General features: G+C 37.9%; 1 protein-coding gene across 1 annotated transcript in view; it reads left to right on the forward strand.

The window, feature by feature from the left end:
* The window catches only part of CUL3 (cullin 3), a 100,304-nt gene that overhangs the window by 43,704 nt on the left and 32,260 nt on the right, over window positions 1-24,340 (forward strand). The window contains exons 4-10 of the mRNA XM_074963921.1: window positions 6,791-6,951; window positions 8,288-8,402; window positions 10,851-11,079; window positions 13,931-14,076; window positions 18,470-18,646; window positions 20,393-20,563; window positions 21,717-21,824. Coding sequence (XP_074820022.1) covers window positions 6,791-6,951; window positions 8,288-8,402; window positions 10,851-11,079; window positions 13,931-14,076; window positions 18,470-18,646; window positions 20,393-20,563; window positions 21,717-21,824 — 1,107 coding nt within the window. The remainder of the gene's footprint in view (window positions 1-6,790; window positions 6,952-8,287; window positions 8,403-10,850; window positions 11,080-13,930; window positions 14,077-18,469; window positions 18,647-20,392; window positions 20,564-21,716; window positions 21,825-24,340) is intronic.

Here is a 24,340-nt window from a genome sequence, read left to right on the forward strand (position 1 = left end):
AAACAATATCTAAATGTAGCCAAATTTTTGTACCTTGTTTATCTGCAGATACTGTCAGCAGAGATGCTTTTGTTTAGTAAAGAAAAGGAGAATGTTTTATACATTCTAAATGAGGGACATCCCCTAGACCATGTCCTCAGGCTCACTCTACTTATTTACCCACTTGTTGGATAATTAGTAAACATTTCAGGATAGCCAAAGTACCCATTGTTGGCATTCTTATTGCTGATGCTTCAGTGAATGCATTGCACTTATTAATATCCATTTTATGTGTGTTAGTTTCCATCCATCAAACATGTATAATTCACCAGTACCTAACAATGTGGGTCTCAAGTTCAGCTGCTTCCACTTGGCGTTTCTGATGTTTATGAACTCTTGGTTTTGAAGTGTAGGTTCATTATTTGCAGAATTCAGATTCCCATGGTCTATCAGCAGAAATGCGTTTGAACTGCTAGGGAATTAACATCAAGGCATAAACTTAACATATGATAAATTCCTTTGGTTTAAAATGTCTCTTTGAATGGTCAGATGGACAGGGCTACAAACTGAGAATCCTTACTATCTCAGAAAACCAGGTATGCACAATACCATGCCACCAGTCTGCTTTCAAGCCTCAGGTCTACCCACATTTTTCAAACCATATTAGCACCTTAAAAATAAATAAATATATATTTTTTTAAAAAGTGCGTTTTTATTCGAGTGTGCGTTGGTGTGGATCCCATTATAGGTGCTCTTGGGCTCCATGAGTGCAAGATCAGTGCCAGGTGTTTGCCCTGTGCCTCAAAGGGCATAACAGCTGTGATTCTCCCTCATTTTCCCACTTAGTGCCCACAGCAGTGAAATGGAACCTGGTAAGTGTCCAACTTGTTAATTAATAGCTATTAAAATTAATGGAGAGCTAAATCTCTGAAAACTCTTCAAAAATCTTCAAAACTCCTCTAATCTACAGATATGCAGCTGATATACATGCAACCTGGCTGAACTGAATGCCAATAAACGGTCCTTCTTTTATAGCCTCCTCCCCAGTACAGGGCTCCTCAGCATGGTGGATTTACCCACAAAGAACAGTTCATTCTTGCTTGGATGGTACTAAAAACATTTGAAAACCATATATACGTAGCTTTGTTACAGAATGACTTAAAAAAATCTACCTAGTTTACTGCACTGTTTAATTGTTTTGTAATGGGTTGAATCTATTAGAATCTTTCTACCAAGTAAGTTTAACACCTTCCTAGAGTTGTTTTAATGTGAGCGGAAAGCTAAATACATAGGGCCAAAAGTAGCTGGGTCCATCAGTCTCTTATATGTTAGTCACCTAAGTGAAGAAAATAAACAAGGATGCCAACTATATGGTGATGGTTTTTATCAAATGTACACATTTCCACTAAAAACTGGAGCGAAGATACCAATTTATTTCATAAAAGCCATTGAAATAGCACTGGCTGTTGGTAATTGTTTTACTACAAATTTGTTTTTTAAATGTGCCTATGGAGATTATAGATCATTTAGTATATTGTAGATATTATAGATCATATTATTATATTGTAACTACTTGAGCTGCCCTTGGAGAATGGCTGTTGTTTATAAATACTTGTACTTAACTGCATAGGTCACATCTTTCTGAAACACTGTATCCAAAGCAATGATGATCAGGAAAAGGTGGAATTAACTAATGTGCAGGTTTGTTTTTTGCAAACTGCAGAAATATTTTGTAATACAAAAACCTAAAATAAAATATGAAAGTTTCAAACTTACACACAAGTTGAGAAAAGGAAGTTATATGTGTGTAATGTTGGTAAGCTAATATTGCACCTTTCTTTCCTCTTTTTTGTTTAATTTTACTTCTTTAATGTTAAAATACCATTTTCAATTAGGTTAATAATGTGTATATACATATAGTTTTATGCATTTTTATACTAATAATCATACCTGGGCCAAGATGTTTGTTGTAGTGAGTCACCTTTACGGTTTCAGTTGCCTGATATTGTTGTTCTGATATTGAAAACCTTCTGTAAATTATAGGACTTTGCTAGTTTTGAGTTACAGCTTCTTTAAAGCAGAAGTGCATTACGTTATTGTTTTTTGTTTAGTTCTGTCTTCCTTGAATGTTTCCTGGCATCAATCTGAGTTTCATGTAGGTCCATTACATAATAGTGCATGGTTCTGTGACCTGTAATTGTGTTTTAAAGGCAGTATTAGCTCACTTGACATATTTCAGTTTCATAATTGAATTTGAGTTGTTTAGCTATACCATATGTTGTTACGTATGTAAACAAGCTCTACTTCTTTTGATTTACACTTAGTCTACGACAGCCAGTGCCAAATTGCATATAACCAAAGATTCTCTGTAAATCTGAATGGACAGGCAGATTTAAACAATTAAGGATAGCTTGTGACATGAAGCTACAGCCGAGCCCTAGATTGGGTGGTGTGGAATGTACTGCCTTAGTGGAGCTCTAGCAAGTAGAGCATAATGCCATCCAGGACTTTCTAGGAATGCATATTCTGTGCTACCTTTAAAGAACGTTCTGTGTGTATTACTTCCATGCTGACTGGGGCACAGAACAAGAGCCCGTGGCCCTCCACATTTCCTTGGCTTAGGTCCGCACTGATGGATAGGCCTGTGAGTTCTGCCCTCTAAATACAGGGGCTCCCATTGTGCATGGCTCATATGTGTGGGGGCAGGGAGAAGAGGCTCGTTACTATTTATTTTTTATTATGGTAGCACGGAGGAAGCTCAGTCCAGGATGGGTGTGTGCCTACACTGCATTTAAAAACCCCTTGGCAGCAAGTCTCGAGGGCTTGTCTTCACTACAGACTAAATCAGTGCTGCTGCGATCAATGCAGCGGGCATCGATTTTAGCAGGTCTGTGGATGCGATAAGTTGACGGGAGAGTGTCTCCTGTCGACCGAGCTCAAAGTAGATGCCGCTGTAAGTTATGTCCACTTAAGTTAACTTAAATTGACTTGCATGGTTAGTCTGGACACGGCCTCAGAGCCACGGTCTACAGACACAAGCTTGCATGGCTCATGCTACAGCACAAAAACAGCTATGTAGATGTTCGGGCTCAGGCTGGAGCTTGGGATCTGAAACCTGGTGAGGGAGGTGGGTTTTAGAGCCCGTTTTGCAGCCCAATCCCAAACATTTTTACAACTGTTTCTAGCGTCATAGCAGAGTCCAGGTCTGTAGAGCCAGGCTCTGATACTGGCTGCCTTGGGTTTTAAAATGCAGTGTGGACATGCTCATTGTGCTAGGCACAAAAAAGGTGACTGAAGACAGTTCCTGCCCCAGAGAACTCATCTTTGCTTTCTTCCTTTGTATACCCATGGAGAGACTGGGAAAGTAGTTGATTTTAGAGTAGGTAACTTGTTTTAGGTTGCGTCCATAATCACTTCAGCAACATTCTAGCTTGTGAATCATTGCCAACCCCTGGCTCCTGGGAGTTTCTGTTATCCTTTCAAGCACTTGCTGCTGCTGCTTTTCCTGGGATGTAAATGCTGCTCCCTGGTCTACAACCTTTGTGTACTAAACCTAGGCCACATGGGCTTTAGTCCCACAGTTGTCTCTAGTTTTTGAAAGCATCAAATAAAAAAAATAAAAGTAACTTGTCCCCAGTGGGAAGCATATCTGCAGCTTCAGGAGCAACAGTAGTGCTGTTCTAACTCTGTAGCATCACAGGTTCACTGGAGCGTGAGGTGCTACTGTTGAAATAGCATCATTAATACTGATACCATGGATACTACACAGATCAGTCACTTTCCTGGTTTTAATCTCGTCAATTGATACCCTAGTATTTAAACTCTGTTCATAAATTTTCTTTGGAGCTAGTATGCCCTTTTTTCCTCAAAGTTGCCTAGAATATTAAGTTATTTTTAATTGCCTCAACTTTGTTGATTTTTTTTACAAAAGTACACTTTGTCTTGATTTTATTCGAGAGTCACAAGACAAGGACTATAATTTTCTTGCGTGAAAGCCTATAAACAAGGCAGTGAAATAAATAACAATGTCTAAGGTATCAGAAAAATCTGTTTAATGGTGATATCCTCTAGCGTCCATCTTCATTATGTGACATGAGGAGGGTGAATTTGTTAGGCCAGTTAGTAACAGTCATTTCTTTGAGGCCAAATTGTTAAATGATTCATATAAGTGTCACAGAGTGTATGTTTCTCACCTGTTCACGTTTTACTGTTTCATTTCTCTTTGTATAGTATCTGTTAGAGCAGTGGTTCCCAAACTTGTTCCGCCGCTAGGGCAGGGAAGGCCCCTGGCGGGCCATGCCGGTTTGTTTACCTGCTGCATCTGCAGATTTGGCTGATCGAGGCTCCCAGTGGCTGCGGTTTGCTGCTCCAGGCCATTGGGAGCCGCTGGAAGTGGTGGCCAGTACGTCCCTTGGCCCGCACCGCTTCCAGCAGCTCCCATTGGCCTGGAGCAGCGAATTGCAGCCACTGGGAGCTGCAATCAGCCGAACCTTCAGACACGGCAGGTAAACAAACCGGTGCGGCTTAACGGAATGTCAATTAAGTGTTTATATCTCCAATTCAAATACTGACCTTTTTCCTACAGTTAATTTGTATGCACTCTGACATGCATAGCTATAAAAATCTCCATAATTTTTTATATTGTACAAGCTGGTAGGAATGAACTAGCACATTTTGAACTAATGTGTATTAAAATTAATGAATATCCTGAGACCTTAAAAATGTTGGTGTAGGAATGTTTTCAGTAAGTAGCTGATTTGCTATTTGGAGTTATGGAGCATGCTCTTAAAAATAAAGGCAAACATTTTATCATCTCACAACAGTGCTAGTACAAACCACAAGAACTTCCTCCTCTTGATGGTCTCTTAGTAATGTCACATGCATGGTTTCATTCAGCACTATACTATTAAATGCCAGATAACAATTGTAGCCCCTACCTGATTTATTCACCTCATCCTGTTTACTTTTGGAGAGATGAATAGAGATAAGAAAGACATACAAATGAATGGGGAAGGAAAGTTTATCAGGCACTCTCTTATTTACCATTTCTCCTAATACAAATGTTAGAACACTCAAAAAAGTGGGATCGGTGATTTTCTTTTGGTCTCTGTGTATGAGAGTAGGAGCCACTATCCAGTAATGGGCAGGTGGGCTCTAGAGGAATGGTCTTTAGGCCATATGTAATAGGTGGAATACTGTTTTATGAGGATTTGTGGCCCATATTTGAAATGTATATTAAATAGTGTTGGATATATGAGTTCCTTGGCCAATGCTTCAGGTTGAGGCTAAGCAGAGAGATGGAGGTGGAATAAGTTTTTGTGATGATCTTAAAGAAAAATGTCGGTCTTTTAACAGTTGTGTGCAGTGTTGTTGTAGCCATGTTGGGCTCAGGATATGAGAGAAACAAGGTAGGGGATGTGATATCTTTTATTAGACCATCTTCTGTTGGTGGAAGGGACAAGCTTTTGAGCTTCCAGAGCTCTTTTGTAGGTCGCTCACTAGCAGCCCTTGTCCTCAAAAGAAATCTTCACAACATCTTCAAAAGTTGATTTATTCGTGGGCATGGAACGGAGGACTTCTGAGAACTCGGCCAGAGTGAGAGGCAGCTCTAGCTGGTCCCAGTTGCCCACACTGACCGTCAGGAGTCCGTCCCAGAGCACTCTGCAAGCGTTGGGATCGGTCGGATCCGGGAAGAAAAGGCTCGTGTAGAAGGCCCTGGCCCTCCCACACATCTCCTCTGGATCTCTGAGGGAGGGTGCCGTCCTCTTCCAGAAGGCAGGTGATGTGCTTCTTAGCCCCCTTCTTTTTCTCCAGGGCATAGAAGAAGCGGGAGCCACGGTCCATCTCCCGAAGGAAGTGGATGTGGAATCAAGCAAAGGCACTCCGGGCCTGATGGGAACTTAAATGCATAATTCTATTGGGGCACTAAAAATTGTGGTCTCAGAGATGCTGGTTTTATGACTCATTACAGCAATTTGTAACTACCAACCTTCCATTGTCCTCTGTCTGTAGAGGTGTTAGTTGCCCACTTCATCTTACCTGGTTTGTTGCAACATGTGTTAAGTTAACTCCTCATGCTTAACAAACTGTCTGACCTTATATTTAGATGTGACGCTCTGGTTATGTTTTCCAGATCTGAAGATGAACTCTGTGAAGCTCCAAAGCTTGTCTCTTCCACCAGCAGCAGTCGGTCCAATAAAAGATATTACCTCACCCACCTTGTCTCTTCCTTAAAAAGCAATTTGAAAATTTCATTTCCAGCAGTGTCGTGAATCAATAGATATTTGTTACAGAATTAAAGTTTAAAATAAGGGTTTTTTTGATTGGGAACTAAGGTTCAGATTTGGAATGTGCGAATTTGTGCAGTACTAAGCTTTTTTTCACTTAGGGGAAACATAATTAAATTGGTTTGTTCCCTTTTAAAAATAAAAAAGGTGGTGGGGGGAGCTACTTCAGATTATACATGGGCATTTCCACATAGTATGGCGATTTTCTCCTATGAACAGCATAAAGGATACAGATTTGTCTTTGACATGTTTTTCTTCATATAATGTCGCCACTAACAATGTCAGCATTGTGTTGATTAGTCTAGCCTTTTTTTAATCTGTGTAAATAAAGACTTCGAAAGCTAAATACTGAGTTTATAAAGGGTAGCAGTCTGGGTGTTGGAGTGTGAGGGGGGGAATGTAATTCAATTATTCAGCTGTTTCCATGCAGTTTAAACCATGAACAATCTCTTGAACACATTTTGAATTATACAGGTGTGTGGGATATAAACTTATATTTACATTTATGTATTTTTTCCTTATAGGACCGTGTATATGTACAACAAAATAATGTGGAGAATGTCTACAATTTGGGACTAATAATTTTTCGAGATCAAGTTGTACGTTATGGCTGTATAAGAGATCACCTACGACAGACTCTGTTGGATATGATCGCAAGAGAGCGGAAAGGAGAAGTTGTAGATAGGTATGATGGCTCTGACTGATTACTGTTCTATTTAATCTTTAATCATAGAGTGGTAAGTAGTATTTACAACATAAAATATGTATAGCTTGCTTTGCAAACCACCAGTTAGTCTGTAATTCTGATCACAGGTATGTTGGAGAGTTGTTCTTTAAAAGTCTGGAGACAAAAAAAAAGATTTTTGAGCACTTGTCTCCTGTAAACGTTGAATGCATATGTCTGGATAACTTAAAGTGTACTGCTAAGAAAACTGTTAAATAAATATTTAGTTTAACTACAAAGGTTTCATATTTACTCCCTGCTTTTATTTTTTTGTTTTTGTTTCAAGTCTTTCCCATTACTTTGCTTTCCAGGTTGCTCTAAAGTTTGCGGTTGAGGCAATTCCTTGTGCATTCCTTCTCCTTGTTTCCTCTTTTGCTTGGACACTCCTTGTTTGACCTTTTTGGGGTGGGGGAAGGTTTATTTTTTCCTCTCCATTTTACTTTTCTAGAGTTTTAACGTGCCTTTCTCTGTTAATTTGTTCCTTTCTAAATACATTTCTTATTCTGTTTTACAATTTCATCAGATGCTGATTGCCATGCCTCGTGCTACACCTGAAGTAACTTGCAATTTGCAAGTTTTTTGTGCCTCTCCAATTTCAGAGCAGCTGTTGGGTGTGGACGCATGTAAACCACATGCTGCTTTAGTTGCAGTAGTGTCATTGGGATTGCCCAACAGGCATTTTATGAAGAGAATAATATTGTCTGTCAGCAGCTGTATATTGTCCCCTAGTGCCACACAGTGGGATTTTTCCCAGCCTGACTAATCCTTTGCACTCTTACATTATCTTTATTGACATGTACTTAACCATGTTTCGACTTGCTGACTATCTCTTTTGTCAGTAATAAAAAATACTGTATACTTTCACTGGACTAGACCAGTGCTACAACTTTAATTGTGGGATTGTTCTGGGTGAAATAAATTGCTCAGTTCACTCCACGTTGGTAGCTTTCAACTTAGCTTCATTTAAAGCAAAAATCCTGTTGGTTGTCCATTGTACTGTGGAATTTACTGTCAATATAAACTGAAATGGATTTCAAAACTGTTTACTGCTCTTCTCAGACTAGTTCCTTTGAAAGATTTTTTATATAATTTAATTAAATAGAAAATGTAAGACTGTTATATTTTAAAATTGCTTATAGTGGACTTGATTCCCCTCTCTCCCACCAAATTAGTGGTTTGGGACATTAATGAGAGAAACCATCTTAGCAGCGTTCTGTACCATTTTATTAACTTTTATTCTTTTTGCTCTATCTTCAAAGCATGTCTGAATTTCTAAATTGTTAACATCTTTTGGCAGAGGCGCAATAAGAAATGCTTGCCAGATGTTAATGATTCTAGGTCTTGAAGGAAGATCAGTCTATGAAGAAGACTTTGAGGCTCCATTTTTGGAGATGTCTGCAGAATTCTTTCAGGTACGGCAATGTTGCCACTTAAATTTGTATTTTAATTATATATGGAATAGAGCTAGTACATTTATAATTATGGATATGATTTTATCTTGGTAAAGTTAAACAAAATTCACGCAACAGTTATGGGGGAAAATGTATAAAAATCAAGATATGGTCACAGCGAGGCTGAAGCCAGAACCCCGCCGCCTGGGGCTGACAGCTGGAGCCCCACTGCCCGGTACTGAAGCTGAAGCCGAAGAATTCACAGAGATCTGCTAAAGTTATGGCGTCCGTGACCAAATCATATCCTTATTTATAATTTCCTGAATAGTGTGACAATTGATAAGAATCAAAGCACAGCATTCGATAATTGTAACTTGATAAATAGGGAGGGTGTCTGTGTTTTTGTGTGTGACTATATAACAAAAATTTCCAATTAATCTTAAATTAGGGTCCTTTATAATGTCAGTAGAAAACGGAAATTATTTGGGAAACTGCCTTATGAGAGTGATTAAGCATATTGCAGAATTTTTAATTTCACAGGCTCTAATTGCATAAAATAAAGGAAGAATAATGAAATCTTCGTAAATAGCCTTTTGAGGGTGGACCTGAATAATGGATTAAGAAAGTTTAACAAATTTCATAGCTAAAAATTGAGTTGGGGGAAAAATGCCACTTGTTAAAAATGGTTGCGATTCAGTCCTGCCCTCATATTCATGGGGATGAGTTCCTGTATCCTGCAAAATTACTTGAAATCAGCAAGCATGTACAGCATGATTTTTAAAAAATTACACAGCAGTGTGTACCTGTGTGTGATTAGTATTTAGGTGTCCAAAATAATCCAGAAAAATTCCCATACCTGAATTTCCCTAATCTGAGGGAACTAAAATGAGTTGCTAACAAATGTCAGAATCAAAAATGTTACTTCATTTGTGAACTGCAGCATGGTGTACACGTGCTGACTTTTTAAAAAGTCAGATTACCAAAAATAATTCTGGAAAGGAGACTGGAGAGCCTTAGTTCAATATTAGGTAATTTCTTAAAGAAAAATGATCAATGCAGGATTTCTGATTTATCTATCTTAACTCTTTATTGAAGAAGAAAAAAAAAGAGAGAGAGAGGAAGGAAGAAAGTTAGAGATGGACAATTTTCAAAAGAGAGATACTGTCCATGTCTAACTTGTAAGAATTATTTATTTGAAAAATTTGACAAACAATAGATTTAAAAAGTGAAGAATTTTCTTCCAAAAGGGTTTGGGTAAAATTTCTTACTCGAGGCTATTAAAGAAATTTCTCAACTGTGAAAGAGAAAGTTATGTCTTAATTTTAAAATCTTGTTGATACAGAAAGTGGGGGAGGAATAAATAGCTAAATCTCAGTGTGTCTGAGTTGAATAAGGCGGGCTTAAGTCAGTGGTTCTCAACCTATTTACTATTGTGATAAATATGCAGCTCTCTGTGTGTTATGTGGGCTGCATCCACATGATATATATACTACCTATATGGCCCTGAGGATGTCGTCATGGGCCACAGCTGTGCGCTGATTGGGCCGTGGGTTAAGAACCAGTGGCTAGGGCTAGCGTTGTTCACTGTATTAACTATCTGGGAGTGAGAAAATCAGATAGCAAAATTTGCTGACAGCAATTTAGGTTAGTCAATTCCAAATAATTGAACTCCAAAAAAAACCTATATTAATAAAACTAAGCAATTTCAGCATCATAATGGCAGACAAAATTTACCATAGGTTCAAGGTAAAGTACATTGAAAGACTAAATTGAAATAATCCAGTGGAACAATTTGATTTCAATTCTTGTTTTCCGTATGAGTTCTAAATACCTCAAAGTAACTGTGAACACTGATTGAAGATGTTTGTTTTATGTGCATTTATGGTTATAGTGATTTAAAGATGTTGGGCTGTATAATAAGAGAAATAAAAGTATAATATTGACCAATAGGGATTAAAAACAATTTGATATGAAATAGTATACTCTTCACTGAAATTAGCTGGAATAATAAAGGCTGTGAATCCTCAAATCTCAATTTATCACCAGTGGGCATTAAAGAGAAATTTCTATCTTTCTTTTCTTTCCTCTTTTCCCCCATAGTATAGTATTATACAGCTCGGTACACTGTATTGGGGGTTTTATGCCTTTCTCTGGATCATATGACCATGGCTACTATTGGAAATTGGGCACGGGATTTGCCATGCCAAGAGAAACTGATGTTCTTATTGTGCTCACAGAGGCGTGAGCTTAACCCTGGGTATATGAGTAGGCCCTTTGAGCTCACATACTTTGAGTTAAGTACATTCATAAATCTTTGTAGGATCATGGGTATGGTGATTTCACATTTTTGTCATTTTTTTGTTTGGTATGGGCCTATTTATAAATGATGTGATTAATACAGAATAAATTTCATAGTACTTTCCCACTTTAAAAGTATCTCAGGTATTAATTTGGTTTTTTTAATCACAGATGGAAAGTCAGAAATTTTTAGCTGAAAATAGTGCTTCAGTATATATAAAGAAAGTAGAAGCTAGAATTAATGAAGAAATAGAACGGGTGATGCACTGCCTTGATAAATCAACAGAAGAGCCAATTGTGAAAGTTGTTGAAAGGGAACTTATATCCAAACACATGAAGACTATAGTGGAAATGGAGAACTCTGGGCTTGTTCATATGCTGAAAAATGGAAAGACAGAAGGTAAGACTAGATCACACTGGAAGCAAAAATGCCTGGAATGCTGCTGTGATTCTTGTGACACTTGTAACCTTGCTTTTGAGTCTCAGTATGGGTTCTCTTTACACCTTAATATTGATGTTCCTATGGAAGCTTAAAACCCCCACTAGTTCTATGTTAAATATATCTGGGGAAGTCGCTACAACTTTTAAATGCATCTTAAGTAAATTAGGTCAGTCACCTCAGGGCAGGGACTGTACCATCCATGTCACATATTTCTGCTTAATGCCAAAACGTTCTGCTTCTCAGTGAAATATAAGAGTCATTGGCAAAAGAATGAATGTATTATCCTGTCATATGTCTCCTACCTTCTGTGAACCACTGTAATGCCAACCTGCCACTCTTCCAATGCATTGTTCTCAAAATGCAGCTTTCTGTGGAGTGTCAGAAAGGTTCCATGGATTAATTTTGGCCAACAGGCCATAGTTTGAGAACTGCTAGAGAGTGCCATTCACTTAACAGTAGACTTGCATGATGAATGCATTGACGGAAGAGACTAAAAACTGCATTGCAGAGAATTGTCTCAGTTCTATTAATAATAAAAAAAAAAAAAGCACACAATTTTTCCTCTCCTCAAGATAGCAATTTAAGAGGTGAACATGAGACATGGAGTGATTGGTTATAATTTCCTGCAGCAAGAGAGGCCTTGAGCCTTCAGGACAGCAAAGAGGTGAGTGTAATATGAGTGGCTCTAGTAGTATTCAGTACATATTCACTCATCCTCAATCTTCAAAGTAGTAGTACATCCAGGAATTGATACATTTCCAAAGGGTGTGAGGTAACTAAAACTCTTATGACTTCAGAATTGTAACTTAAAAGGAGAGACCGTAAAAGAAACATACAATGGAAACAGAACTTCAGTCATGTGGCTAAAGCACCATTTTAAGGTAGAGAAACTTGTAAGAATAAGGGGAGTGAAGAAAAAATGAGAAAAGGAGGAAATCAAGAAAGTCAGTCAAATGCAGAGCTCATATTAAGGAAGAATATTAGTCACACAAGCTCTGTATCGATTTCCTCATCTGTTTAAAAATATCTCCTTTTATCACTCAACGGGGTTTTGAGTTTACATTACTGTAGGGCTTTTCAGAGGAGAAATGGCACAGAAGTGCTAAGTAATGTATCAGTATTTTTGTGCAATAAATTGTACAACAGTGTTCATATCACAACAGCAGGAACAGGAAGGTAACTGAGCTGTCTCTTATGCAAATGGTTCCTTGTTCCCAAAGCAACTTTAGAAACACGAGGAAGTCAGATAGAAGGTAACACTAGTCAGTGACAGAGAACCAAGGTGTGAGTGGACAAAGATATTAGCTGTGTGGAAAGAGAAAATGTTCATCTCCTTTTAAAGAGGAGGTGACAGGACTATGGTTAACTGGATATTGGTGTATAAAGTAAAGTGACTCTGAGGTTTCCAGCTGGTGAGATGAGTGGTTGAATGGTCAATGAAGGATTGTATGGAAAGTTATCTTCAGCTTTGGAAGCATATCTAATCTGAGTTAACTAGGGATTCAAAACTGTATATGAGAGAGCTCAAAGTAAGACTGGATAGAAGGGAAATATTTGTGGATGAAGTATTATGTTAGAAAATCATCTGCATAACAATAGTGACTGAACTTAGGGGACCATGATGTCAAGAGTGTGTGGAGGGAGGAATTGGATACCAGATACCAAAAACATGACACCAACAGAGAGGAGGAGAAAGGAAGGTAAGGAGATATTGAAGGAGCAGTTGGTTGGTAAGGGGAGAGCCAACAGAAAGCTAAAGATGGAAGATTAATCAGCAGCATCAAAGGCAGCAGGCAAAGAAGAAAGGGATAGAGAATCCCCATTAATTTAATAGGAGGAGTTCCAGGGCTAGAGAATAGGAAGTCAAAGAAGTGCAAGTAGATGGCAGATACTAAGATTTTTGAGGCTAACAGGAGGAGGAAAAGGAGATGGTAGTGAGTGTAGTAGGAAGAGAGTGAGAAAGGCAAGTGGGATAAGTCAAGATGTTTTTCAAGTTAAGAGCATGCTTGAATGCAGAAGATGCTAATAGTGGGAGAGCCTTTAAAGGTAAGTGGGGTGGATAGGAACAAAATAGGGAGCTGGTGGTGGCAGAACAGGCACAAATTCAATGGGGTAGGCATGGGTTAGAGGCAAGTAGTAGAAAAGACCTCCGACACAGTTACAAAGGAGGATGATGGTTCTAGAGGAAAGTGTGTGTGTGTGTGTGGGGGGGGGTGTTGAAGTATTATATAACTTAACCCCCCTCTCTCCCCCCCCCCCAATCCTCTGGACCAAAGAAGGGCAGGGATAAAGGGGCTCAACACGGGAATGGAGGCAAGAGCTGAAAATTGTTACTGCAAATAAGATTAAGTTTTTTACGTTATTGACAAACAGATATAAAATGATGAATTTGGGTCTGTTTTAGCTAAAAACTCATTTTTGCTTTGGGAATTTAACATTTTAGCAATTTTAAGTGAAAACTAGAAACTGTCATTTAACTAGCCCCTTTCTATTTTAATTTTTTAAGTATTCTCTCATCCTTAAATAAGGTGTTTGATCTTTGGGATGGTGAATTTGAAGAGTACATTGCTGAACAAGATTTACAGCACATCCCCACTAATGTCTCATTATCTAGAGAATTGTGATGCTGTATTGTTTTGTTCTGTTAGCAGATGTTGGCTTTTTTTTATTGGAGAGGCTGTTCTATGTGAATCTTCTGAGACAGAACTTGTCCTATTCGTACCTATTTTGCATGTCTAATGAATGAGATGCATGCAGATATGGTACATGTTGGCTGTAGTGCACAATATTTCACTGTTTCTGTTTTCAGACCTTGCTTGCATGTACAAGTTATTTAGCCGTGTGCCGAATGGCCTGAAGACAATGTGTGAGTGTATGAGTTCGTACCTGAGGGAGCAAGGTAAAGCTCTAGTATCTGAAGAGGGAGAAGGAAAGAACCCAGTTGACTATATTCAGGTAGATAAAACTTCTCATTGTTGTCTTTTCAATTTTTTTATTTGTCTCACAGGGTAGCAAAGATTTTTGAGCAATGCCTTGTTTGGGAGTTAAACCTCCAAACTGATGCACAAATGGTTAGTAATAAAACTATACCTTACAGTTTTAGGTTGTTACAAACCTGTCTGTGGTGAACTTTGGGAAATATTTTCAATTATTTTCATACGCATGGTGCTTGGAGAATAATACTTCGTATATTTGTTTTTATTTGCTTATTTTATTAAATGAAATATATTCAGGCTAATTTAAAGAAATTCCTAGGAAATCTCTGCTTTTCTCCCAATAAGTGACAGGCACTAAAAGTTTCTAGGAGAATACTTCCTCTTGACCAGAAATCTGTACTTAGCAACTCCAGGTGTAATGATTAGGAGTTGTAGGCAAATGAACAACACACCACATGGATGGATGTACACTTTTTTAGTCCACAACTTTATTAATTTTAACACTGAGGACAGGGAGAGTATGCACCCATGCCCTGCTCCCACATACTAGGAGTGTAGAGTTAAAGTTCCCACCATAAAACCAGTACCTGGGGGTAGACCCCTTGTAGGCCTACTCTGAGGACTTGTGCTTGAATCCTCTTTGCCTTCCCCCACATGAATGGGGAAGAGATGGCCAACTGGGTGACCTTAGTACACAGACTTCAGATCTCCTTTTCTTGTATAGATGCAGAGTCCATCAGCTCAGGTCTCCTTTATCTCGGGAGCTAGCAGGCTTCCCCTTATCCTTGCTGGACACCGGCCATAAATTGCAACAACCTAAACAGTCTTACCTTTCCTAATATTAAACATTCATGTTCTATTTCGTACAGCTCAACTGTGTCACTGTTGGTATGACTATATTGCAATTGGGAAGTGTGATTGCAGCATGTGTAGGCTTACCTAAACTAGATCAAAGTTAGCTTGAGTAACAATAGCAGTGAAACTATGGCAGCAGAGGCAACTGCACAGGCCGGCCCCACCCACCCAGGATGCTGGCTGTATGCTAGGGCAGCAGCTGCGTAAGTATTAAACCTCCAGAGTTACGAACACCTCAGGAATGGAAGTGGTCCATAACTCTGAAATGTTCATAACTCTGAACAAAACATTATGGTTATGTTCTTTCAAAAAGTTTACAACTGAACATTGACTTAATACAGCTTTGAAACTTTACTGTGCAGGAGAAAAATGCTGCTTTTAACCATCTTAATTTAAATAAAACAAGCAGTTTCCTTATCTTGTCAAATCTTTTTTTAAACTTTCCCTTTATTTTTTTTAGTAGTTTACATTGAACACAATACTGTAATTGCCTTTTTTTTTTTTTTTTTGGTTGGTCTCCGCGACTGCCCAATTGTGTACTTCTGGTTCCAAATGAGGTGTGTGGTTGACCTGTCTACACGTGTTGCACTCACGCCTCCCGATTGCAGCATAGACATGCCCTATGATGATGTGAGGAAGGTGGAAAAACCCACCAGACCTCTGCCAGTTTGGTCCTGTGGGAAAAATTCCTTCCTGGTCTCAAAACACGTGATTGGTCTGACTGAGCATCCTAAAAACACAACTCCTAAAGCAACATCCTAAAATTCAGCTGAGCCTAGGGGAAAGGTGGGAGGATAGGCAGGTGGGAAGAAGAGGTTTTGGGAAGTAATTATAAATATCTCCTAGCCAATGGGAAGGTGGCAGATCTGAATGGGGACGTGGACAGCCCTTCACTCGTGCCATGCATGCTCTCTCACTTCCACCCAAAATACCTCTTCCAGGCAGTGTTGCATGCCCTGTTGAGTGTGGGGGCAGAGGGAGGCAAGCAGAGGCTCTGAAATGCAGCTTTGTAACTTCTGTTTTACTTTAATACTCTACAGTTGTATGGGATGTTTGAAAGAGGGACCTGAATATTAGTAATAGTAATTTTTATCTTGTTTAGAGTTTTTGGTGGTAGTTTTTAATTGTGTATTATGTGTGAAGCTACTGTTGAATGCAACAACCTGCCGATGGGTGTCTTCTCAAAAAGCAGGATGTATCCTCTTTGTTAAGGAATGAGATACTTTTTTCCCCCCCTAGGCTCTAGAGGAAAGTGATGTGTAGCACCTGGTTTATCAAGGTCACACAAGCTGAGCCAGGAGCCTATTGTCATCCTTTCCACTCTCTGGCCTCTCTCTTCATAGAGGAGGAAAAAACCTTAGTTTTAAACCCACGCAAAGAAGTCTGGAAATGTTCTTATTAAAATGGATTTCTTTTCTAAGCACTCATTTTATCTTTTTAAGGAAAACCTGTAGTTGGGGCATTATTGATCTACTTCTTACCCCATGCTTTCTCTTAAGGTGAAAACTGTTGTTTCTTCCTTAAACTCTTAAATTTGTGGGTGTATGGGGGAGGATGGTCATTTGCAAATGTCTTGTACTGTATCTAAATGCAAACATTTAGTGTAATTTCCTAATTATCATCGCTATATTAAGAGTATGGTGTTTTATCTATCAACATGGAATCAAATGACCTTATTACTGATTACTAGTAAAAGAAGCCGTTTGAGTATAAAAATATTGATATTGATTGTGGAATTAATTAGTTATGTGGCAGTGCTTAAGCAACTTTTTTACCAGACTCAAAGACAAGAACCACTTCTCAAAGGATTAAGAAGAAAATGCCTTTGATGATGAGATGAGTTTTAAAACTCTAAGGATAATTTTAAGTTAAAAAGCATAACAAAACATCTATTTTAAAAAGCTGAAAGACTTTAATATAGAAAATAGGAGTTTTCAGACTACTTTGAAACAGAATTTCAAGTGTTAAAACCTGATGGAACTTTAAAGGGATATCTCAGAAAATGAACTGAATAAAAAGAGTGAAGACTGATTTTAATGATATGCTGAGAATTTCTTGCTACAAAGACAAAAGCAATATGACCATAAAGTTGAAGATTTGCAACCCAGTTACATATGCATTAGCAGATAGCATCTTCAGCTCATGAACATGCAACCAAAACCATCCCACAAAGATGTTGAGCCAATAAAAGTGTTACAACTGTATTCTGCCGTGCCCCTGAAAGTGGTGCTGCTTCCGCTTTAAGTGATGTTATGGAAGGTGAAGAGTATCTAAATTAAGATACCAATTCAGCACTTACCTCAACACTCTAATCTTGCCTTAGTCTAGTCATCTCGTATCTTTCAAGCAAGCAAACAGCAACAAGACAAAGAATCCACAATACCACATCAAGAAGCAGCAACCTTCCAGTCCAGCACTGCTTCTGCAACATGACACATCGCTAAGACTTCAGCATCATTGGTGAGATGATGTTTGCAAAAGCAATGCCAAAGGATAAGACTTAAACTGTTCTTATAGTAATGGTAATGGGATACTGAAATGCTATTGTAATTTAAGGTACTGACAACTTCTCCTCTTAACACCAGTTGTGTATTCCTGGAAAGAACACATAAGTGAACCTGGGTAGACAGAGAAATAACTTGATTTACTTTGAATTCAAGGCTCTTCATAGTCATTAACTTGCCTGTCTCAAGAACACTCTTTAAATTAAATTGATGGATTTATAAGAAACATGCTATTTCATTTAACGCTTGAATGGCTTCTTTTAAGTAACTTAGTTAAATACTTTCTTCAGTTTCATAGGAATTAATTTATGATGGGCAGAGGTAAGTTACAGAAGAGATTGTAGCTGAAATTGCTTGTTTTTTTGTTTTCCCGTCTTTTCCTTTATTAATACGTATTTGTAATTAATAGTGAGTAGCTTGTTTGTCTTTGATTGTAGTCTCCTATGGCATGGGAACAACATCATGTGACTAAAATAGTGGGTGTCACATTCCTTGTTGGCATTAAGAGAAACAATTAAGATTTGTCTTATCATTTCTTTCTGTAGACTATATACTTCCTTGGTAATTTTGAGGATAAAATTACTTAGTGCTTGATACTTTATAACACCCTTTCCTGTGTACATTACTGTTCTAAAGTGCTCCATTTCAAAGAATGAACCACAAGCAGTAGTATTGAAAAGGCACATTCCCCTAAAATAATAAAATAAAAAAGCAGCTCAGTTTTAAAGAAAGATAGATTAAAGCATGTAGTAATATTTCTTTATTAAACAGCCTATTATGATAATCACACCACCATTGATGCAGCTGTTTTAGTCCATTTATTTGCCCGGGTTTCAGTTTAGTCTGACCATAAATTTGAATTACAGCAACTAGAAACATAATTTTAAATCGAAGTAAAGATTCTGAATAATACTGCAAAATATGTAGGTAAATGCTAAATTAGCAGAATCTCTTTTTAACTATGGTCTTCTGAAATGCAATATTGGAGTGTAATTTTCTTACTAGCCATATTATATCTGTAAAAATAAAATGTTATGCTCTGTTTTTCTTAAGGGTTTACTGGATTTGAAGAGTAGGTTTGATCGGTTTCTTCAAGAATCTTTCAATAATGACCGGCTCTTCAAACAAACTATTGCGGGTGACTTTGAGTATTTCCTCAACCTCAACTCTAGGTCTCCAGAGTACCTCTCATTATTTATTGATGATAAGCTGAAAAAAGGAGTCAAGGGAGTAAGTACAAGTTCCATTATGAGACTATACAGAATCTATGGAAAACAGTAGCAGGTTAAACTAAGCTAGTTGTCTTTTTATACTTTTATAAAGCATTATGTGACTGTGTGTGTAAAACTTCTTAAAAATGCACTGTTATATAGTGCGTTCGTGTGTGTAATGCTTTAGGTATGTAAAAAAAAGTTGCCTGTCGCAAAAGCCTTATAAGCTAAACAGTTAACATACAGACAAAGGATGAGGGGGAAGAAATTAGACTTAAGCATGGTAAACAGTTGCTCAGTTTTTATTTATTTTTTTATGTCTTAAATTGCAGTTGGGCATGCAAGTTACAGTTACACTTAGGCATGAAAGTGGGGGGCCAGAGATGGTTAGTGGAGGAAGTCTAGTCAAAAGAATTAACTTTTAAGAGTAAGTTTTTTTTATTTCTGCTGGACTGTGATCAGTATTACTTGAATATAAAATATTACACAATAAAAATGTATACTAAGCCAAGAGATTTTCCTTTAGAAAAGATGTTACAGCTTACTCAAAAAGACACTGGCCAGTTTTTCTGTTTTATTGGCTCTTTCTAATTTGAAAGAAAACAAAGCAGGATAGTTTGAAAGATCAATCAAAATGGAAAGAAGCACAGACCATTTTTAATTAGAGCTGCATATGCTGAGTGTTGCTGACGGCCTTGGTCAGAATTGCTTGCTTTTTATTTTGTAATTGTTTCCTTTAACGTGTTCATATTGCAAGAAAATCTCTGAGATCCTTATAGTTTATATTTGTTCTTGTGCTTCAGAAATTAAATTATAAACTCTATTTATAAATTATTTTATACTATGAAATCTGAAATTCAGGTTGCAGTCTGAAACTGTCTTTTAACCCACTTTCTGTGTAACAGTCAAATTCAATAAAATGAGTTACGAACAGGCTTTCAGTCTTAATTTAAAATGACATGTCATTTCAGCAGCACTTCTGTTCACTTTGTTTGCAGCTTTCGAATAAAATGCTGTGTTTTCCTATTGTATATCACAGCTTTTCCCCTCCTCATTGTCTCTTCTCCATTTTCATACTAGTGGGTTTTCTTCTTTGCATGATATGACTGCCCTGCCCTTTGGCCATTTTGCTACCACAGTGGTTCCACTTCTGCCAATCTGCAATCATACTTCCCACAGGCAGAATGGGATTCTAATTAAGGGAAGCAAATTGCGTTGATGGTATGAATCATAAAAAGAGAGTCTTTTAATTTGCCATAGTGGTGGTGAGGAAATGCTTAAGGATGCAGGAGTTAAATCCAATTAAATCAGACATTTTAGCGTTAGAACTTCCATGCTTTTGTCATGGGTGCAAACTGATCTAAGGGCTTGTCCATACTTAAAACCTTAGTGTGGACACTGCATGTGTCAATGGGTGGGGTTGTCCCTTTGGTATAGGTAATCCACCTCCCCTGAGAGGCGGAATAATTCTTCCGTCAATCTAGCTCTGTCTACACAGGGTCTTAGGTAGGCTTGATTACACTGCTTGGGTGTGCGTTTTTTTTATGTCACTGACTGATGTAGTTAAACTGACCTCATTTGCTAGTGTAGAGCAGGCCTAACTTTGTCCTGGGTATGTAACTGGATTGTTCACAGTGAAATGTACTCTAGTATTGATTGGTTATGTGTGCTGGCTGTAGATTACTTTTCCATTACTTTTGGTTGTATAAGAAATTTGTACTCGGAGAGTAAAAATAGCAAATTAATTTATTTATTTATTTTATAGCTAACGGAGCAAGAAGTAGAGACTATATTGGATAAGGCAATGGTTCTATTTAGGTTTATGCAAGAGAAAGATGTTTTTGAACGTTACTATAAACAGCACTTGGCAAGAAGGCTTCTTACAAACAAGAGTGTTTCAGATGACTCTGAGAAAAATATGATATCTAAATTAAAGGTAAGATGGCTACCTGCACGCAGCTTATTTCCGTCAAACTGTTCTTAAATTGAGTTTTATTCCTTTATTTCTTTTCTTTTTAATAAATGTTTAGTTGGCATAAAACTGATTACAATATACTCATTAAAATCAAATTAAAGTTTTTAATAAACAGAGAAAACACTAATCAGCTTTATTTCCATATATTAAAGGTTATCTGTCAGAAAAAAGAAATACTACTACAAAATTAGGGTTCAATGTCCCACGTTGGGTAGGAGGGCATTTTAGAATATTGAACTTTTTGGGGGAGGAGGGTGGCTCTAAGAACAATTTTTCAGCAAGAAAGTGACTCCAGTGAGGCAGTGTGATCTAGTGGATTGAGACCAGGAGTTTCATCTTGATCTTATTCCTAACTTTTCCACTGACATACTATGTAACTTTGCAAAAGATGCTTACCATTTCTGTATCAAAATGTCCTCATCTTTTAAATGCTAATAATACTTAACCATCTAAAGCACTTTGAGGTCCTTTGGTGAAAGGTTCTCTGATAAGCACCAAGTATTATTTCTTCTGTATGAATCCTCCTATCACCCATATGCATTCTAATAGTGATACCATACTAATCTCTGAAAACAAACTTACCTTATAGTTTCTTTCACTTCCCTCATACTCAATACCATGCGGTTTCTAAAATTTTCAGTAATCTCACTTCATAACCTATAGCATCCTTAAAAAAAATTCTACTTGTCTAGAGCAAATGAACTTTTTGGATGGATGAATAAACTATTATGACTTTGTTTATCAGTGTCATGGTAAATGACAGGTAAATGTTTATGCCTGTGCTGGTGAATTTTCATGACAGTTTTGCATAATTGTCCTGTATGATAAGAGATAAGGATGTTCAAAAGAAGTATTTAGAAAAAATGCAGTAGTGTAAGGAGAGACGAGAGAAAACAGATTTTACCATATTTATGTGGGTAGGCTTTAGTCCTCACATGCAAAAGAGCTTCCAAGACCTGAAAATGGGCTAGGGGTAGAACTAAGCTAAAGAAAAGTATAGAGAATGTCCTCTCCATGTTTGTCGGAGTTAGTCACTGAATGTCTCAAACATTTCAGGATTTGTGTTTGCAGATCCATTTTATAATTACAATACAGCAAATAATTTTTTTTGTAGACTGAATGTGGATGTCAATTCACATCTAAACTGGAAGGAATGTTCAGGGATATGAGCATCTCAAACACAACAATGGATGAATTCAGGCAACATCTACAGGCTACAGGGGTAAGAATCATTCAGATCTTTTCTTGTGCTTCTGTTTTTACATATAAACACAAACCTGCACTGGAGAGATTCTGCATTACTCTACTCTTCATTTGCTCACTTCTCTCAACAAAATCAGAACTTTTTAACTTAACTTTTTTTTTTTTAACCTTGCAACCTTTTTCTTACTCACTCTGAAAATATTTGGATCTTGAGATTTGTTTGAAGCCAGACTTATTACTTTGCATGACACTAGTATTCTTTAAGTCCTGTTGAGTCTTTTACTGTGTCAATGTTCTTCTAAATCAGTGGTGGGCAACCTGTGGCCTGCGGGCCGCACACGACCTGTCAGGTTAATCCACTGGCGAGCCATGAGACACTTTGTTTACACTGACTGTCTGTAGGCACAGACGCCCGCAGCTCCCAGTGGCCGCAGTTTGCTGTTCCCGGCCACTGGGAGCTGCGGGAAATGGCACGGGCTGCAGGGACATGCTGCCTGCCGCTTCCTGCAGCTCCTGTTGGCCGGGAACAGCGAACCGCGGCCACTGGGAGCTGCGGGCAGACGTGCCTGCGGATGGTCAATGTAAACAAACTGTCTCACAGCACGCCAGCGGATTACCCTGACAGGCCGCAGTTTGCCCACTGCTGTTCTAAATAGTTGTATGGACTGTCTTCTATAAATGAGTCACACAATTGCAAAACTCTAATTTATGCCAAAACATAATGTAATAATTTAAATAAAAGTTAATTCATGAAGTAAAAGTTATACAGTATATTTGCATAGACTTAGTGCTCAGTAAAAGTAGGAATAATTACAGTGGACATAGTCTTGTCAATACATCAGTACATGACAAGATTTGAAAAGCTTCGTAGCTAAACTTATGAACTGTTAAACTGCTTTACCAGCAGGTGGCGTACACTTACTTGTTGAGGCAAATAGATGGTAAATGTTTAATCATCAGTTAGTATTTGAACTCATGAGCTCCACTTTAAAGTCGCATTTTTGTATGTCACTTTTTAAAGAAATGTTTGTGCAACTCTTTGTTATTGTCTGTCAGTTCTGTTTTAATTTTTTATCAAGGATTTTTTTCCCATGTTTTTTTATCAAGGGGCCTTTCTTTTTATCTCATTTTGGTCAAGTTTCTTTTTAGACATTTAGTTTTTCTTTGTGTTTGGATCTTAATTGGTATGAAATACCTTGAAGTGTTTAAAGGCTACAGAATTGAGTTTCTGCCCTTTTGGGAGTCAAAGTTTTGTATGAGATCCATCTACTTTGGTGCACATCCAACAGAATTAGTTTTATGGCAGCACTTTGACAAACATGTTTCCAGTTTTTATGGGGAGATTTTGATAGTACTAACTCTGTTGGGAGTCACAGATAGCACTATTACAGGTGGTCTTGCTAGTTCTGTTGTTCTGAATGTATATGAGTTAGATCTTAGATAGTTGTCGTCACCTATGATGCACTTCTTAGACATTGACCATACGACCAACAAAATTTGTTTCCTTCCTGATTCTTTAAAAATAATTAGAGGTGCAGTTTCTGCCTGTATGTTACATCAGTGCAAGTAAACAAAGCATTTTATGGTGTTTGAAACATTAGAACGGTGCATCAGTTTATGTCCGTGTTCTCTGTGACAGCGGTGACTTGAAGGTTAGTTTAATCCTTCCACAAAACACACAGCAAGACTTTACTACTTCATTCACTTTTGCTCATTATTAGTACATGGGTCAGTTTCTGGAGACTGTTATTCCTGATACTGGGAGGAACGAGGATGTGCCTTATGGTGTACTACCTATAGAATGTGCTCATTTTGTTTCATGGGTGGTTTGGCATTACAAGCTCCATGTTTTTATTTCTGTTTATAGCAGTCCAAAGTGCTTTGTGCTCAACATTTTTAAAAAAAATAACTTAAAATTCACAGTAATTGAAATACAGTAGACAGTAATGCTAACAGGCTTCCAAATACTACCAGCTCACAAATACGCAAAGACTCCTGTTCACCAAGCAAACCTGGATGTTCTCTGTGCCAAGCCATTTTAGAAATCTGAATACTGTGAATGAATTTTTTGCCTCATGGGAGCACCTCGGTTGAGCAATGCACTCTGAAATTTTCACCACTATGAAGCAGGCAACTTAAAATCCTTATGCTGATTACTGGGAGGTGAGGCTGTCCCACAAGTGATTTGAAAATGGATTACACAGACATGTTTTATTTAGAGAAATCAAAGAAGTCCACCTAGATCTTTTACGGTTTCTCAGGTATCAAAGAGAACCACAACAGAAAACTCCTCCCAGAGACTGAGGTATGTTGATTTCATGAGTAGGATTGCTACAACCTTCCCATTTTCTATAAGCAGCACTTGAAACTCTGGGCAGACATGGGATTCTTTGAGCTTAAAGGCTCTTGTTTATTGTGTAAGTGTGTATCCACAAGGTTTTGTGTTGTGTGAGTTAATGCCATATGGCTGCATCCTCATTTCTGTATTACTGTAGCTGAACAGGTGAACTTAAATATCTTGTGCCAAAGAATGAC

The sequence above is a fragment of the Natator depressus genome, chromosome 9 (genome assembly GCF_965152275.1).
Source record: "Natator depressus isolate rNatDep1 chromosome 9, rNatDep2.hap1, whole genome shotgun sequence".
NCBI classification, from domain to species: Eukaryota; Metazoa; Chordata; order Testudines; family Cheloniidae; genus Natator; species Natator depressus.